The sequence below is a fragment of the Mastigoproctus giganteus genome, chromosome 10, assembly GCF_048544385.1.
Source record: "Mastigoproctus giganteus isolate SK-2022 chromosome 10, ASM4854438v1, whole genome shotgun sequence".
Classification (NCBI taxonomy): domain Eukaryota; kingdom Metazoa; phylum Arthropoda; class Arachnida; order Uropygi; family Thelyphonidae; genus Mastigoproctus; species Mastigoproctus giganteus.
This window is the reverse complement of record NC_143584.1, coordinates 150,544,797-150,561,813: the sequence shown is the minus strand read 5'-3', so window position 1 is coordinate 150,561,813 and position 17,017 is coordinate 150,544,797. Positions and strand designations below refer to the sequence as shown.

Genomic DNA, 17,017 nt, shown 5'->3' with positions numbered 1-17,017 from the left:
GAGGTGATTACTCCTGTCACCAAGCCTTGAATGGTTTGAGCATCTCAATGCCGATGGGATTCTTCCTCTTGCTCAAAATAATCACCTGAGAGGGCATAAATTCAGATTGAGGAAAGATGTGCGAAAATTTGCCTTTAGCCAGTTGGTAGTTGGTTGGTGGAACAGACTTCCATCCCTTGTTGTGGAAGTTCTTCTTCAAGAGGAGTTTCCATTTACAATGGGTTTCCTCAGCCTACAAGTTATTTCTTGTTAGGAATTTTTTCCCGCCATAAAGTGCGGTTCAAGGTGTCTTGGTTCGTTAAGCCTCAGGTCATGCACTCCTGTACTCCATCCATCCATGTCCTCTTAGGTCTTCCTCTTCTCCTTCTTCCAGGAGGGATCCATTCCAGGATAGCCTTTGGATATCTGTTTTCTTGCATCTGTTTTACATGTCCATACCATGTTAGATGCTTTTCTCTGATGGTGTCAATAATTGTCTTTTTCACTTCCATTTTTTCCCTTATGTCTTCATTCCATTTTCTGTCTCTTCTAGAAGTTCCTGCTGAGCGTCTCCAAAAATCCATTTCTGTGGAGAGCAATTTGTTTTCCGCTCACCTATTCAATGTCCAGGTTTCCGCTCCATACAATAGAAGACTTTGTACAATCGTTTGAAATATAAGGTTCTCTGTTTTATGTAGGATATGTTTGCTCCACAGAACAGAGTTTAACATGCCGATAGCCTTTCTGCCGTCTGTAAGTTGTGTAAGTTGATAGCCTAAATAAATTTAAGGCTCAGCTGGACAGGTATTTCGAACGAACGGAGGGAGGGGCGAAATGGAAGTAATTTTTTTTTTTTTTTTTTGGCTGATGCTGCATAAGCTTGCTTTCTTGCATCATATGCCTCTACTAATGCTAATATTTCATCAGAGATAATTTTAATTCTATTATTTATTATTTTGCTATACATTTTATATACTGTATTTAGTATGCTAATCCCTCTATAATTCTTTGTATCATTTCTATTTCCTTTTTTAAATATTGAAATAATTTTTGCTATCTTCCATTCTTCTGGTATTTTATATTGTTCCCAACATTTATTAAATAAATTTAGTATCCTTTCTTTTAAAAAACTAAATCGGGCACCAACTCAGCATTGTTAAGGGCTTATATGAGAGGTTGAAGGACAGGGTGGATGCCCTCGAAGGATTTAAATTGAAGGGCCTATCAAGCACTCAGCTGCCGACATCATTTTTACAAACGTAACATCATAAATTAATACGTATAAGTTAACAGGGGATAAGGAAGTCATAACGTAACTCAGAGATAATATTCGATACTGAAATACATATATATAGTGTTATAACTGCTTTGGGATATATTTTGTATCAGAATTTTATTGAACTTGAACAGAAATCATGACTCAGACCAGAGCAGCAAAGCAAAAGGCTCAACCTAATGGAAGTGCTGTGGCTTAGGAGAGAACCGAGGTGGGGTGGTTGTCCTCTCAATCACAGTCTATCGAAATGCACTGCTTGATTGATATTTGTGGAGCAATCAGGAACGGGACATGACATTGCCAAGGGGAATGTCTTTGTGTGTGTGTGTGCAATGTAAGGAGTGTGAGGAAATCGGGCACCAACTCAGCATTGTTATGGGCTTATATGAGAGGTTGAAGGACAGGGTGGATGCCCTCAAAAGATTTAAATTGAAGGGGCCCATCAAGCTCTCAGCTGCCCACATCAATGCCAGAGCTTACACTTGAACATCACACAACACAGTGATAAACTGCAAGGAAGAATGTGCTGGTCTCAAAGGAACTAGTTGTTGTAGGTGACTATTTTCAAGGAAATGGGGAACATATTGTGCAAAAAGGATAGATGGAACAGGACCAGGGTATGTCTGCCAGGGTCAAAGGTTGATGACGCTGTAGAGCAGATATCATCTTTTAAGGATACAAAGGGTGATATTGTTGTACACGTTGGCACTAATGATATTAAGAGTAGGAGACCGGCAGAATTATTTAACAATTACAAGTCAATGCTGAAAAAAAGCCGAGTTAGGGTTGAATTTGAAAGTGTCTGCAATTCTGCCCAGACACGATAGGAGGGAGTATATGATGAGAGCCTTGTCGATCAATTTGGCCATGGAGAGATTGTGCAAGGCTCAAGGGGTAGAATTTTTTTCAGCTTGGTCTGTGATTGTTAACAGGAGAGACTGCTTCTACAGGGATGGGATACACTTAAACAGAAAGGGTGCAAGAATATTTGCTGATGCTATAGAGGCAGAGTTAGGTGGGTCAGAAAACTGCTAGCTTGGAGGGATACACGGACTAATAGATTAACAGTAGCTGCTGGCAGAGGTGAAAGTTATCCTTGCACTGCTTCTACTGAAATGCAATTGAGCAGCAGCCTGGAAAGTAAGGCAATGGGGATTTCCAGGACTGCTAGGAGTCATAATGGAACAAGTAAATACATGTAGGATAAATGTGCAGAAGTTTGCCTTTAGCCAGTGGGTGGTTGATTGCTGGAACAAACTTCTATCTGTTGTTGTAGAAGTTGATAGCTTAAATAGATAGATTCAAGGCAGAACTTGACAAACATCTGGAGCAAGTGGATGGGTGAAATAAGGGTTTTTTTTTTTTTTTTTTTTGGCTGATGCTATATAAGCTTGCTTTCTTGCATCATGTGCCTTTGCTAATGCTAATACCTGGAAGTTTTTCTCATGTTCTGCGAAGCAGTCTCGAACAATCCAGACAGTGTGGCATGGCAGATTATCTTTCTGAAAGATGCCACTGCCAGAGGGGAAGACTGTTGCCATGAAATGGTGTGCCTGGTCAGCAATGATGTTTAGGTAGATGGTAGACGTCAGAGTGCCCGGCACATGCATGACTGGACCCAGGAGATCCCAGCAGAACATCGCCCAAAGCATGACGCCGTCACTGGCTTGTTTTCGTCCTGCAGTAAATCCAGGCACCATCACTTCCTCAAGTAAATGACACACACGTACCCAGCTGTCCACATGGTGCAACAGGAAATGTGATTCACCGGACCAGACAACCTTCAAATCACTCAAGGTCCAGTTTCGATGGTCGCGTGCCCATTGTACGCATTGTCGCTGGTGAACCACGGTTAGCATGGGCACTCAGTGCAGCCTGCAGTTACACAGCCCCATTTTCAGCAGGGTTCGATATACTGTGTTGTTGACACATTACTCCTGTCACCAGCATTCCAATTACCAGCGAGTTGCACCACAGTCGCCATGTACCATCTGCGAGAGCATTTGCTCACTTTGAGCATCGATGAGCCGTGGTCATCCAACATCTTGCCAGTGGTTCATGGGTTTTCCCTCCTCTGACCACTTTCGGTAGGTACTAACCACGGCTGACCGTGAGCACCCTACCAGCTGTGCCGTTTCGGATATGCTCTAACCCAGTCATCTGGCCATTACAATTTGGCCTTTGTCAAATTTGCTTAAGTCCGCTGCCTTTCCCACCTGAAGAACAAGAGTAACACTGATTAACGGAGCTCAGTATCAGGTGTTTTTTATACCATGTCCCGACCCGCGCCGTAGTTCACCTGCAGCTGCTTCGATTTGCATAATGACTTGCTGGTCATAATGTTTTAGCTCATTGGTTCATATATATATATATATATATATATATATATAGAAAATTATTTTAATGTTATGTGCAAATCTTTAATTTAACTTATGCTAATAATGAAAATACCGTGTACCCTGGGAGCGATGTATGTTGAATAAAGGGGGGGAAGAACGGAAAAGAGTAACGTTATAAACAAAGTGCGAATTTTGAAAAATGTAAAATTTGAAAAGAACGAAAATAGAAATAGCAGATTATTGAAAAGAACGACCAAAGTAGAAATAGCATTGCAGTATCTTTCATAATTTCTGTGTCATCTTCAGAGGTCATCCACCTAAATTATGAAAAAGAACAGCAATATTGCTGTTCTTTTTCATAATTTTACTATGTATTACTGTTCTTTTTCAAAGAACAGTAATACATAGTGTATTACCTTGTAATTATCTTGTAATTAATTTTGATTATATCTTGATTTATTTATCTATTTATTTGTTAATTGTAACTTATATATATCTTACACTTTAACACAACTGACTTAAGTACATGGTGCACCTACTCTCGGACAGTCGTTCAGGGTCCTAACTATAGGAACGGGTTTGCAACCCCGAACTACCCTAGCCCAACTTTATATCCCTAATTTCATCATCTTTTTGCTTTACTAAATTCTACATTTTATACTCTGTGAGCGATTAGTGTAACGAAAGCAATATCAGAGTACTATTTTTCTCACTATACCAAATCATAATTTTTCGCCTTAACAAAGTTTAGCTACTCTACTGCTACTTTGTAAGCAATTATATTTCTTTGCTATCCCGAAAGTTTGAGTATCATGTACTTAACTTGAACCTAGCGTAGCTCCACCGCTTACGTAAATTACAAAATATACATACACCAAAATTCGTCTAACGCTAGGTGCCGCTAGCGTTTCTTCACATATATACACTGTTTAGCCTCCGGCTCTTTCTTTTTTGTCGACCGGTCACGTAGCGGTAAGTTATTGACATTCTTGTCATTCTTGTCAATCGGACACTCGCTTCCTTTGTCTTCTCTTTTTGGCGGGTTACTTACTTCTGTAAGGTCATCCATGTTCTGTATGTTATACTTTGGAATAATATTTTTGCTTAACTTGTATTTTATTTTTTCAAAATTTATATTCTAAATTATTTTTTACAACGTGTCCGCGTACACGTGTTTTTTTTTTTTTTTTTTTTTGACATACAGAACATGTCAGAAACAGAAGTAAGAGTATTGCTGTTCTTTTTCATAATTTAGGTGGATGACCTCTGAAGATGACACAGAAATTATGAAAGATACTGCAATGCTATTTCTACTTTGGTCGTTCTTTTCAATAATCTGCTATTTCTATTTTCGTTCTTTTCAAATTTTACATTTTTCAAAATTCGCACTTTGTTTATAACGTTACTCTTTTCCGTTCTTCCCCCCCTTTATTCAACATACATCGCTCCCAGGGTACACGGTATTTTCATTATTAGCATAAGTTAAATTAAAGATTTGCACATAACATTAAAATAATTTTCTATATATACATTATGGTTGTAGGGTACCTTTGCTCTTGCAGTGTCCCTGATCCATAATTCATATTATTGATATTCCATTTTATCTCTATTCAAATTCAAATCCATTTTCTTTCTTTACTTAATTTTAATTTTTATTCATAATTATATATATATATATATATATAAATGCATAACGACTATAAGCCAAAAGCAGGGGTTCACAAAAAACAATGGAAATGTTGAAAAATGACAGCCAAGATAATAGCAAGCTTTCCCTGCACAAAGGCTCAAAAATACCATGTTATGCAAGGTTTGCAGCAATTCTCTGTGTAAGAGCGAAACAGTGTTTTATAAGTACCGTGTTGTGTGAGGATTGCCGCAATTTAGCAATTGTGTTAGAGCGAAACCATGTTGTAGAAGTACAGTCTGTCCTCGTATATCACGATAGTTGCGTTCCTAGAAACCCTCGTGCAATGCAAAATCGTGCAATATAAACAACAGGCCCTATCGGAAAAGTAGGGTTAGGTGCCGACCACCCAAGATTGAAGACACATTTGGAACCAAAACATTACCAAACACAATAAATAATCGGGTAATTTTAATCGTTATAAAATACTTACGTATTTTATAACTATTAAAATACGTAATAAAAATAATATTATATTATAATAAAGTATTTTTAAGTATTTTTTTATACTAAAAAAGTATTTTTTACGGATAAAATACGTATTTTATTCGTAAAAAATTTATTATATTAAATAAAATAGTCGTAATAAAATACGTATTTTGTAATACGTAAGTATAAATTATAATACGTAAGTCGTAATAAAATATTGCTAATGCTTTTGCTTCTATCGTAAGCAAACTTGCTTTTTGTTTGATTTTCTATCCAAAGAGATGACAGCCGTTCCATCTCTTCCAATTCTTGTGTCTTAATCTAATGGTTTTTAAGTACACTTTGAGTTGTTCCCGCTATGAAAGTTGTTTTTATTTTCTCTGCATTCTTTGTAATTCTCGGCGTTGCCTCATTTAGGTCTGTAGCACGTGCAATATCACATGGTCTTTCATTTCGCTCAAAGCGTTTCACAATTTCATATTTTTTCTCTATCGACAGAAGCGGACTGGCTATAAGCCTTACGGGGGAAACCACGGTGGGCCGGAGGCCGGTGTGATTTTGGCCATAAACCGTAGTATGAGGCCACTACAAATTTTCCCTGGTAAGAATTTTTGACCCAGTCCGCCTCTGTTTATCGATATTGCTTCTTTTTTTTTTCTCTCTGAATCTGCAGTGTCTTAGCCAGAACGCTTCCTTTTCACACCTTTTAAGTATTTTACTCATTTTTAAAACACAATTACAAAACGAGGAGGCACCCTTAATATACATAAACAAAGCTGCGCGCGTGTAGCAACTGAATAAACAACTCCGTAAAGGCCGAGATACACTATTAACACCCCACATTTTACTAAAGCACATTTCTGGGAGTTACTACCATAAAACAATAAAAACAATTTCCAGTTGCGTTTCTGCTAGTGGAATCTGTTATAAACTGGTCGTAAACTCGATCTAATTGCAATTGCAAATTATCGATAGCCGGAATTGTGTGGGTTTTTACGTTATTATGGTGAAATGTGTTTCCCCTTCACTGATATAAAACACATAAATACATTTTCAGAATCTTCTTTAGTCCTATCGTGTTGCGTTCAGTTGGGGTGATTCCGCGTTCGACTGCCATTTCTTGTTAACACGAAGGCGAATCGTGCATAAGCGAATTCGGTTCGTGTTATATAAGATAACGTTCCCCTATTTATAAATCGTGTATGATCGAATTCGTGTAATGCAAACACGTGTTATACGAGGACCGACTGTACCGTGTTATACGGGGACAAGATGTCCTCCACTCCAGAGAGTGGAGGACATCTGGTCTCCCACCCCTTGCCATGAGGTGTGCCAGGGACTGTACACAAGTGTATAAAAAGAACAGACAGGACAGTGGGGGGGAACACGTGTTATGCTCTAAGTTAAAAAGCATATTAAAAGTAAGGGAGTGCATACAATTAAATGGGTGGCCAGTGCAATGTTGAGTCAGTTTGGTGTGACAAAAGTACTGGGAAAGAAATATTAGCATGGGCAGTAAGTCAGAATATCTTATAATATGGGATTTTAACTTTCCAGATGTTGACTGGAATTTGTGGAGTGGTTGCTTGATCTGGTTATCAGCAGTGATTCTACATGCATTAAGAATCTGCAGGTAAAAGACCAACTGGGTGGCAGCAATCACAGTGTACTAATGTGGAATTTAATTAAAGATAACTATTGTTAAGGGTAAAAGGTAAAGCTTTTTGCTTTCATAAGGGTGACTACTCAGACAATTTCTGAAATTCTGTACAGTGGGACCATCCGATGACATTACCAAAGGCATTATTCTAAATGGGAAGCATTCAAGGAAGGCAGTAATCATAGAAGCTACTAGGTTTTTCATACCAACTAAGAAATACCAGTCCAGACTTAAACCTAAATGGATGTGAGATGAACTGATAAAATGTGTGGCAGAGAAGAAAATGAAAGGGATACATACAAATTATCAGCTGATACAAAAGCTATGGTACATATAAATTGATCTGTAATCAACTAACAAAGGACGTCAGGCAAGCCAATGAAAATTCAAGGGTTTAGTGTCAAACAACGTTAACTACAAAATCATTTTGTAGTTGTGTTTTTGTAATTAACTTAAAAAAAAAAAAAAAGTCATTTGATATTAACACCAAACCCTCGAATTATAAGTCACTGACAAAGATGCCAAGAAAAGAAGCAGAAAAAAAGATTTCTTTACTTATATTAACAGTAGAAGGAAGGGGTTGTATTATGTTGGTACACTTGATGTTGATGATCCTGCTCAGGTTGCTGAAAATAGGTATTTTGCACCTATATTCACACATGAGAAATTCTTTAGGAATGGGGAATGGAATCAAAATCTAACAGGGAGCTAAATGATTTTGTGATAACAGAGGAAAGTGGAAGAGAAATTGTTGAAGATTAACATAAAAAAAGCACTGGAGTGGATGGGATCCATCCAATTATATTTGGATAGATAATTGCGAAGAAACGATAAGTATGATGAAATAGAAGAGAGAGGAAATTACATCTTCAAGTCTGCTCAGAAAACAAATATACCATGCACCCAATAAAAGCATTCAGAATGAGTTTAAAACCAAACTCATTAAATAAAACAATTTTTGTCATGGATTTATCGATTGGTAGCAATAAAAAAAACTTCCATCGGAAATATTTTTGCAAGAACTATTAATAAAACACGCGTTTTACATAAATATAACTGGTCGATACTACAATGGGTGGTGCTTATTGCGATAACATTTGGTTTACAAAAATTGATAACATTAAACAGACGGATTTTTTTCTGAAATATAAAGTTTTAGCATTTGTTTCTTCCCCAAAACCACATTTGCACACATTGGCTGGCTCATTAGGTCTTGTTATTGGTGATGGATAGTGAGTGTTGATTTAAGTTTTGTCTTGGTTGGTTGCAATAATTTTGAATGCTGGCAACATTTATGGTTCATTTGTTTAGTTCTATTTAAGTCAATATTGTAAAGTGCATAAAAGTAATCCCTTTCTGCAATGACTAGTAATAATAAAAAAAAGCCACAGGTGAAAGTTCTTTTTTTGATGGAAAATGGAGGAATAATTATTTTTTCATGGAAGTAAATGGAAAGTGTGTCATTTGTAAAGAATCAGTTGCAGTTTATGAAAAATTGAAAGAGACTGTGTTTAGACAGGCTAACATTTTTAAAAGAATCTTTATACAAAAACCAATCTAATTTCAAGACATTATTCATAAAAATACATCAGATATATGCAAGCAAGTTATGAAGTGTGCAAGCTAATTGCAAAGAAACTATAACCACACACCAAAGGCAAGCTTGTTAAAGAGTATAGTTGCTGTTGCACTAATTTTAACTCCAGAAAGTCATTGTTTGAGAATATTAGTTTATCAGAGAGGACAGTTACTGACCATATAAAAGACATGGCTAACGATATCCAGGTATCCTTGAAACAAACAGCATCAGAATTTGTGTTTTTTCCATAACTGTAGATGAGAGCAGATATAGCAAATACGGTACATCTAGCTATATTTTTAGGTGGGATAATAGCAAACTTTACGATATGAGAAGGTTTATTTGCTTTAAAATTGATGCACCGGACTACCACAGGTGAAGATCTCTTTTCTGAAGTAAAATCAGCAATAAGTGATTTCGATTTACCAGATGAAAAACTGAGCAGTGTAGTTATGAACAGCGTGCCTTCTATGGTAGGATCTCAAAAAGGACTTGTCCCTTTAATTAAGAAAGAATTGGAGAGCTGTCAACAGGAATCTAATGTGTTAAAAGCGTGTCACTGTCTTATTCACCAACAAAATCAATGTGCACATTCTCCAAGAATGACCAATGTGGTGAAAGTGGTAACAAAATGTATTAACTTCATATAAAAATAAGGGATTGAACAATGAGAATTTAAAGAAATGTTTAAGGACCTTGAAGTGGAATATGGTGATTTATTGTAACATCGTGAGGTTCGCTGGCTAAGTAAAGGGTGCGTGCTCAAGTGCTTCTATGAGATGGATATTAAAGGCTCCCCCATTTAGAGGACCAAAAGTGGTTATGTGATTTAGCATTTTTGGTCATATTACTAGCCACTTAAATGATCTAAATTTGAAATTACAAGGGTCAAATCAGCTTATTAACTCTCTTCTTGTCAATATCAAGGGCTTTGAATCAATGCTGCAATTGTTCGTAACTCAACAGATAAAACACTGCAGGGTACATTTTTCAACACTGAAAGAACTGAAACCAGAATCGATAGTGGAGTATGCTGCAGAGTGTTCCAATCTTTTGAATCAATTTCAAAAGAGGTTTCAAGATTTAAGAAATCATGAACTCAAACTAAGAATGTAAGAAACTCCCTTTGATGTGGTGCCAGATAAAGCACCTGATTCCTCATAACTAGAATTAATTCATTTACAATCGGATAATACTTTGAAATCCAAATTTAATAGTGTATCTATTTTGGAATCTTATAAAAATGCTATGTAGATACTGAAATATATCCAATTTTGAGGAATCATGCATTGAAAATTGCATCATTGTTTTCTACCACATACAGATGTGAACAGTTTTTCTCAACATTAAATTTAGCCAAGAACCATTTGATTGCTAGACTTACGGATGATAATCCTGCAAGCCAACTAAGAATTGCTGCATCATCAATGCCATCTAACATCTCTGAACTTTCGAAAGCAAAGCAGGGTAAACCTTCTCATTAATGTGCAAGATAAAAGTTTCATAAAAACCTGTACCCCACACAGGTTTTTATGCAGTTGCAATTTGCCCCTGGTACTAAAAAGGTTCCCCACCCCTGACTAGAGTTTGACCTTATTATGGCTTCCTCTTTTAATATATTTCTTATAATTACTTTGCAATATTGTAACTTACTGTTCTTAATTTTTTTTTACTGAGTTTCAATATAATTAAACTTCATTATAACAAATATATTTTACCCACCCACAAATTCATTACACTACTTGAAATAAATTCCACTAACACATATTACATGTTTGTTGTACACAACAGTTAATCATAATGCAAGTTCCTTTGTTATTCGTTTTATATGCAGTACACTCATATATCTACACTGAAGAAGACCATGGTATAGTGGTTATCACATAATCGTTACTGTTGTATTAATTACCTGGTTAGTATGAAATAATTACTTATCTGTCTAGAGCCAGTTTTTTTTTTATTCCCGCATCATTATAGAGTATACTGCATATTGCAGTTTTCACATCACAATCTACATGCTAATTTTATACAAGTCTAATTTTATAAACTGTGTGGTTCCTAATTAAGTCTGCTTTTCATATATAAACTATATACATACGAGGAGTGATCATTTAATTCACTGACTAGTGCAAGATTTTGTTTACCGTGCGAACTTTCCATAAATGCCGTTACAGGTGCTCTCTCTTTGATCACTACTGAGCAGACTGTGTGCACATGCCAGTATTTGTCGACCTAGTGTTGGGTGAAGAGTTTTTTAGTTGCGTGTCACTGACTGTTTTGAAGCAAGTATCATGCCAGTCATACAGACTGAACAGCAATGTGATTTGTTATTGTGTCAGATGGAGCTTAGATGCATTGGAAACAGTTAAAGAGATGAATAAAGAGTATGGTAATGAGTGTCTTGGTAGGACGGCCTTAAATGGAATGAGCAATTCAGTGAAGGCCATGAGTCTGTTGCAGTTGACCAAAGACCTGGTCAGCCTTCCTCCTTAACTCCTGAGCAAATCGCAAAAGCATAGGAAATCTTGAATGAAGACAGGCAAATCACACTTAATGAATTAGCTGTTAGTGTCCATTTCATATGATAGTGCTCACAATATTGTGAAAGATCAATCGAAAATGTCACAAATTTGTACGTGCTGGATTCAACACAATTTGATTCCAGAACAAAAACAGCAAAAAGTAGATTTGGGCAGAGAAATGACTGATAGTTTTTGAAACAGAGTCAAAACTTCTTAAATCGAATAGTGACTTGTGATGAAACTTGGATTTTTCACTATGATCCAGAGACAAAATTTCAAAATTTTTATGAAATTTGGCTAACAAACAAATGGTTCTTGTTTTTGACATAAAAGGCATTCTTGTTACTACATATTTTGTGCCTTGTGGAAAAACTATGAATAAGGAAGCATACTCTTAGGTTCTTAGAGTCAAACTTTGCAGCGCCATTTGTGAGAAACATCAAGAACTTTAGAGTATGAAGCAGTTTGTGTGAAGACAATGCCAGGCCTCGTACAGCTAATATTATGCACCCAGTGAGTACTGCCATAGGTTCAGAGGCTCTAAGTGAAAAATGGCTTTTAAGAAGCATTTAATGCGGCGTGGGAACAATGGTGGTGAAAGTGGGTAAAGTTCAAGGGAGAATAAAGTTCAATCTTGAGGAGGAGAAATCCACAGAAGATTCATATGATAACAATTAAGATGAGATCCTGCACCAGTCTGTGAATTAAATGATCACCCCTAGTATTAATTCCTCCAGAACATTGTTTTTTAAATAAAAAATAACTTACCATTAAATTTTTTGTCTAGAATCATTTGTGATAATTTCTTTTCCACTTTATCCTTTAAAAGAACAAAAATAAGAGAAAATATTGCTTTACTTCATCTGTAAATAATTATATCATAAGAAATATAAATCGTTACTGTTACTGGAACAACAAGTGGAATTAAAAAATAATTAAATAAATAACCTCGATTAAAGTGATATCAGAACAGTACATATCACTGAAATCAAGAGAATGAATGCTTGTTGTTGTTTTTATTTGGTTTTTAGGAGCATTAGCAACTGAGGCCACATTGCTCCAGGAATATGCAGTGGTCATTCTCTGACCTTTCCACATCCTCCGTATTTGGTGATGACGGGCTCGAACCCCGGTCTAATCAAGAAGCGTGTGCTACGCACTGCTGCTTCTTCCCACCTGGCTACGGAGGTGCCCCGAGAATGAATGCAGGTGTGGTCTGCTGAATCTAATTGTCCAGTAAACTCTAAAGGAGCTTACAATTAGATTTAGTACACAATTTCTAGAATGTAAAAAAAAAAAAAAAAAAAAAAAATTTTTTTTTTGAATAAATAACATGCTTATTTATTCTGGAAATAAGGTACAATAAGAAGAGGGTGCAGCAATAGTGTTTACAGTTCCAATAGTGTATAAAAGTTAAATTACAACCACAAAATATGAAACAAATAAATGAATGCATGCAATGGAGTGGATTCTATCAAATATTTTGTGTAAGTTGATTATCATTAGGATTAGAGAATTTAATTACACTGAGTGAAAATAAATGTCTATTTTTATGAAATATAATCATGAATTCATTAATACAGGCAGTTTCCGCTTTATGGGTTTTCACTTTACAAGTTACCGGGTTCACAAGCTCTTTTTTTCAAATATCAAGTATCAACGTTAATTGCAATAAATAAATGCTAAATATTCATAAATATGGCATTTCAAACCACGTGCACATAGTTATATAGTACATTAGTACTTGCATGTGATTATTTGTCCAGGCAGAAATAAAGAGGGAGGTCCAACTCTTAAAGAATTTTGGAAAGAATTCCATATTTTAGATCAAAATAATAAAATGAGCCTGGGACAAAAATTACAGAGAAGAACATGGAGGATGTTTGGAATAAACCCTGCCATTAGTTTAGTGATAATTTTGAAGGATTTAAAGAACCAGCAGAGATCGTACAAAATGAAACAGAAGCAGTCTTTAATACTGCTAACCAATTGCAGCTTGAGGTTTCTACAACTGACGTCGCTGATCTGCTTCAAGCACACAATGGAGAGCTCACAAATGAAGACCGCCTTGAAATGGCAAAATGTGAAGAAGCTGAGGAAGATTTAAGAGCTGAAACTTCTGTTTGTTTCTTCACTCTCAAAAGGCTTGATGAAGCTTCTCACCACATAGAAAAAGCAACTGAGATTTGAGTCACAAGATTCAAATTTTGAGCACACTAGAAAAGTTGCTACAGATTTAAAAAAGTTTATGCATGGTATAGTGAGATTTATAAACAAAAGAGAAGACTGTCTTGTAAACAAATGACTCTAAGCATTTCCAAAGACTCCTTGTGCTTCCAACAAAACAACCAGTGCCAAGACAACAATGAATGAAGAACCAACAGCAAGTGTGCATTTAGTTGATGATGATCAAGAATAAACATTATCATTTGTATGTATAGACAATTTCTTTATTATTATAATTTGCTTGATTTTAAAGGCTATGTTTTCATTTCTTTGGATAAATAAATCATTAAGCATAAACTATTGTTTTGTTGACCTTCATTTAACATGACTATGGTCAAATTTCATTGCCGACAATGTAACCCATTTTTAACATTACGTCTATGGGATATAAATTCCCACTTTACAAGCGTGCGCTAGAAACGAATTAACTCAAAGTTGGGAACTACCTTTACAAAAAACTGAAGAGCACTCCTGCATAGCTCAATGCATTTAAGAGCATATACAATAACTCCCTACAACCAAACAATTCTCACGATAAGCTTTCATGCTGTTTATACGGCTGATGATAAGGCATTGCAATAATAAAGCCCACTCCTCTACAAGAGCAGATCTTAACATGCAAACGGTCCTCGGAGGAGTTTGATTAAATTTGGGTCTAGACATCTGGTGGTGAGGCCTACTTTACAACAAACTGATTTCACACCATCAACAATCAACATATGTGAGTAATGCACAACTTGCATATTATGCATCAAATGCTGCCACCACAACCAACAATTTCTCTGTCAATATCTAGGTTGGCAGAGAAATTGTGAATTGCAGAGAATAGTGGGGAACATTATTATCATTCCACACGTTACAAGATTGTCTTGGTGGCAATGAGTATTTGGAATTCTTCAACCATGTTTTAGATGTGCTTTTGGAAGGTGCTATTTTTGATTTACACCAATACATGTGGTTTGTGCATGTTAGTGCTCCCACACACTTCATCCAAATGGGACAATACTCCAAGAACAGCGATTAAGTAGGATGTTGGACTGGTCGTGGTCACGATGCTCCAGTGAAATGGCTTATGCAGATCTGAACTCTTAATTTTTTTTATCTTTGGGATCATATCAAAGGCACATTACACATCACTGAAGTAAACTCATCAGAAACTTAGGTAGCATATACAGAATGTCACTGGAAATATGACACACATTATGGAGTGTATACAAACCTCACTCATATGATGTACAAATGCATGTGTTACTGCAAATGGCACAATGGATATTTACTGTGAAGAATAATTACATAATGCAAGTTTTTGCTGAAATCTGCACCATATACAGATTAAGCAATGCCTGTTGATTTACAGGGTACTGCAGGAAGCAGTTCCCCACAAATCTTTTTTTCATCTTTTTTTAATGTATTTTATTTTCTGCATCCATAATATGCATCATGTTTTATATTTATTTACTGTAATCCAGTGCAATCACGATCATGTCATTTTGCATTCATGGAAAGTTGGAGTTGGCATTCAATGATATCGATACTTTGAGACTGACAAGAAATTGTAAGATCGTCTCCATACATATAAGTTTCAACAGTTTTTGGAATATCCTGTGTCATGCTGCTAACTCTAACTGCAAAAAATGTTGAGCTAAGTATTGATCCCTGTGGGACTCCTTCCTGAATGTGAGAAGTAGAGTATGCTTTTATATCAGGCTGATATCCCCTAAATCCCAGATGGTAAAGGTCCATAAGCATATCATGACGCCAGGTAGTGTCAAATGCCTTTTCAAAATCAAAGCTGACCATGACTAGATGGTCATTACCTGACAAAGGCATTGCGGATATGAGATTCTGCTTTGATGAGCACAAAAAAAATAGATCTAGTTGATCTATTTTTTCGAAAGCCATACTGATGATCTGGCAGGAGATTCTGTGACTCCAGGATGTAAGTGAGCCTAGTATGAACCATCCTTTTGAAAATTTTACACAAGCAGCTCGTGAGAGATATGGGCCTATAATTTTGAACCAGGGAAGGCTCTCTGCCTGGTTTTGGTATGGCAATAATGAAAGAATGGCGCCAGGAAGTATAGGCATTTTCACAGAAGATCCAATTGTAGAAGATCAACAAAGTAAGCAAGTCCCTTTCAGGTAAATGTTTCAGCATAATGTAATCAATACCATCTGGGCTTGCGGCACTACTGGATGATCTATTTAATGATTCTTTGAGTTCTGTTAATGTAAAGGATTGGTTGTATGGAAAAGAGTGGCATGTGAAGAAGTTGATTTTATGACGTTCTGCAGCTGCTTCAAAGTTTTGGAGGGCAGATGCATAGGAAACAGAAGCAGAGATTGTAGCAAATAATTCGGCCAGTGCATTAGCAACTTCTTCAGGAGTAGACATGTCTTTCCCTTTCCAATTAAGTATCAGAGAGGGCAGCCAAGCAAATTTGCCATTTAGGGCCTGTATCCTTCTCTAGATGAGCCGGGTGTGTCTTTCGTGATGATTGAGGCAAATGCAATCCATGAATCAAGTTTTGCTTTCCATCTAATTTGTCTTGCTTTAGTTTTAAGTCTCTTATAAGTGATTAAGTTAGTTGTGGTAGGATACTTTCGGAAATTATTCCACACAGTTTTTCTCCTGTTTGGCATGAAGGCAATCTGTATTCCACCAGTGATTCTGATGAATGCGATATGCCTTGGATTTTGGAATAGATCCATCGGATGCTGTCAGAATCTGATTGGTTATGTATGCAGTTACATCATTAATGGGTTGTTTTTGAACATAAAGTCTGTCTAGACATATTTGGGCAGAATAGCCATCCAAGTTTGCCTTTCTAAACTTCCAAGTGGATCGTTGGTCAGGATTTACAGTTACCCCTGTTTGTAATGTGCAAATAACCAGAAAATGATTGCTATTAAAGGGATCGGTTAACACCGACCATGTCATGGTTGGAAAGATGAACAGTGAACAAACTGACAGGTCAATTACAGAAGTGGATCCTGTAGGCAGGTGGATGTATGTGGACAATCCAGAGTTTACTAAATTTAGATCATTGTTATTCAAAAACCCTTCAATCAATTTGCCTCGTGTCCATTGTAGTGAATCCCCACAATGAATGGTGGCCATTAAGATTACCGAAAAGGCAAATTGGTGTTGGGAGTTGTGTAAGGAGATTGTCCAGTTCTGAATGAGGAATCAGCCAGAGATGGAATGTAAATAGAAACAAGGGTAACTGAATTACCAACTTCAATACGAGCTGCCACAGCTTCTAGGCAGGTTCATGACTCGATGAGCCTCGATGGAATATATGAATTTACAATAGCTA

General features: G+C 36.5%; 1 protein-coding gene across 2 annotated transcripts in view; it reads right to left on the bottom strand.

Annotated features, from left to right (window-relative positions):
• Positions 1-17,017, bottom strand: part of LOC150079373 (26S proteasome non-ATPase regulatory subunit 11-like) — a 187,376-nt gene that overhangs the window by 10,207 nt on the left and 160,152 nt on the right. For both annotated transcript variants that reach the window (XM_090383642.1, XM_090383643.1), the window contains one exon: positions 12,240-12,291. In XM_090383642.1, the coding sequence (XP_090239768.1) occupies positions 12,240-12,291 (52 nt within the window). The remainder of the gene's footprint in view (positions 1-12,239; positions 12,292-17,017) is intronic.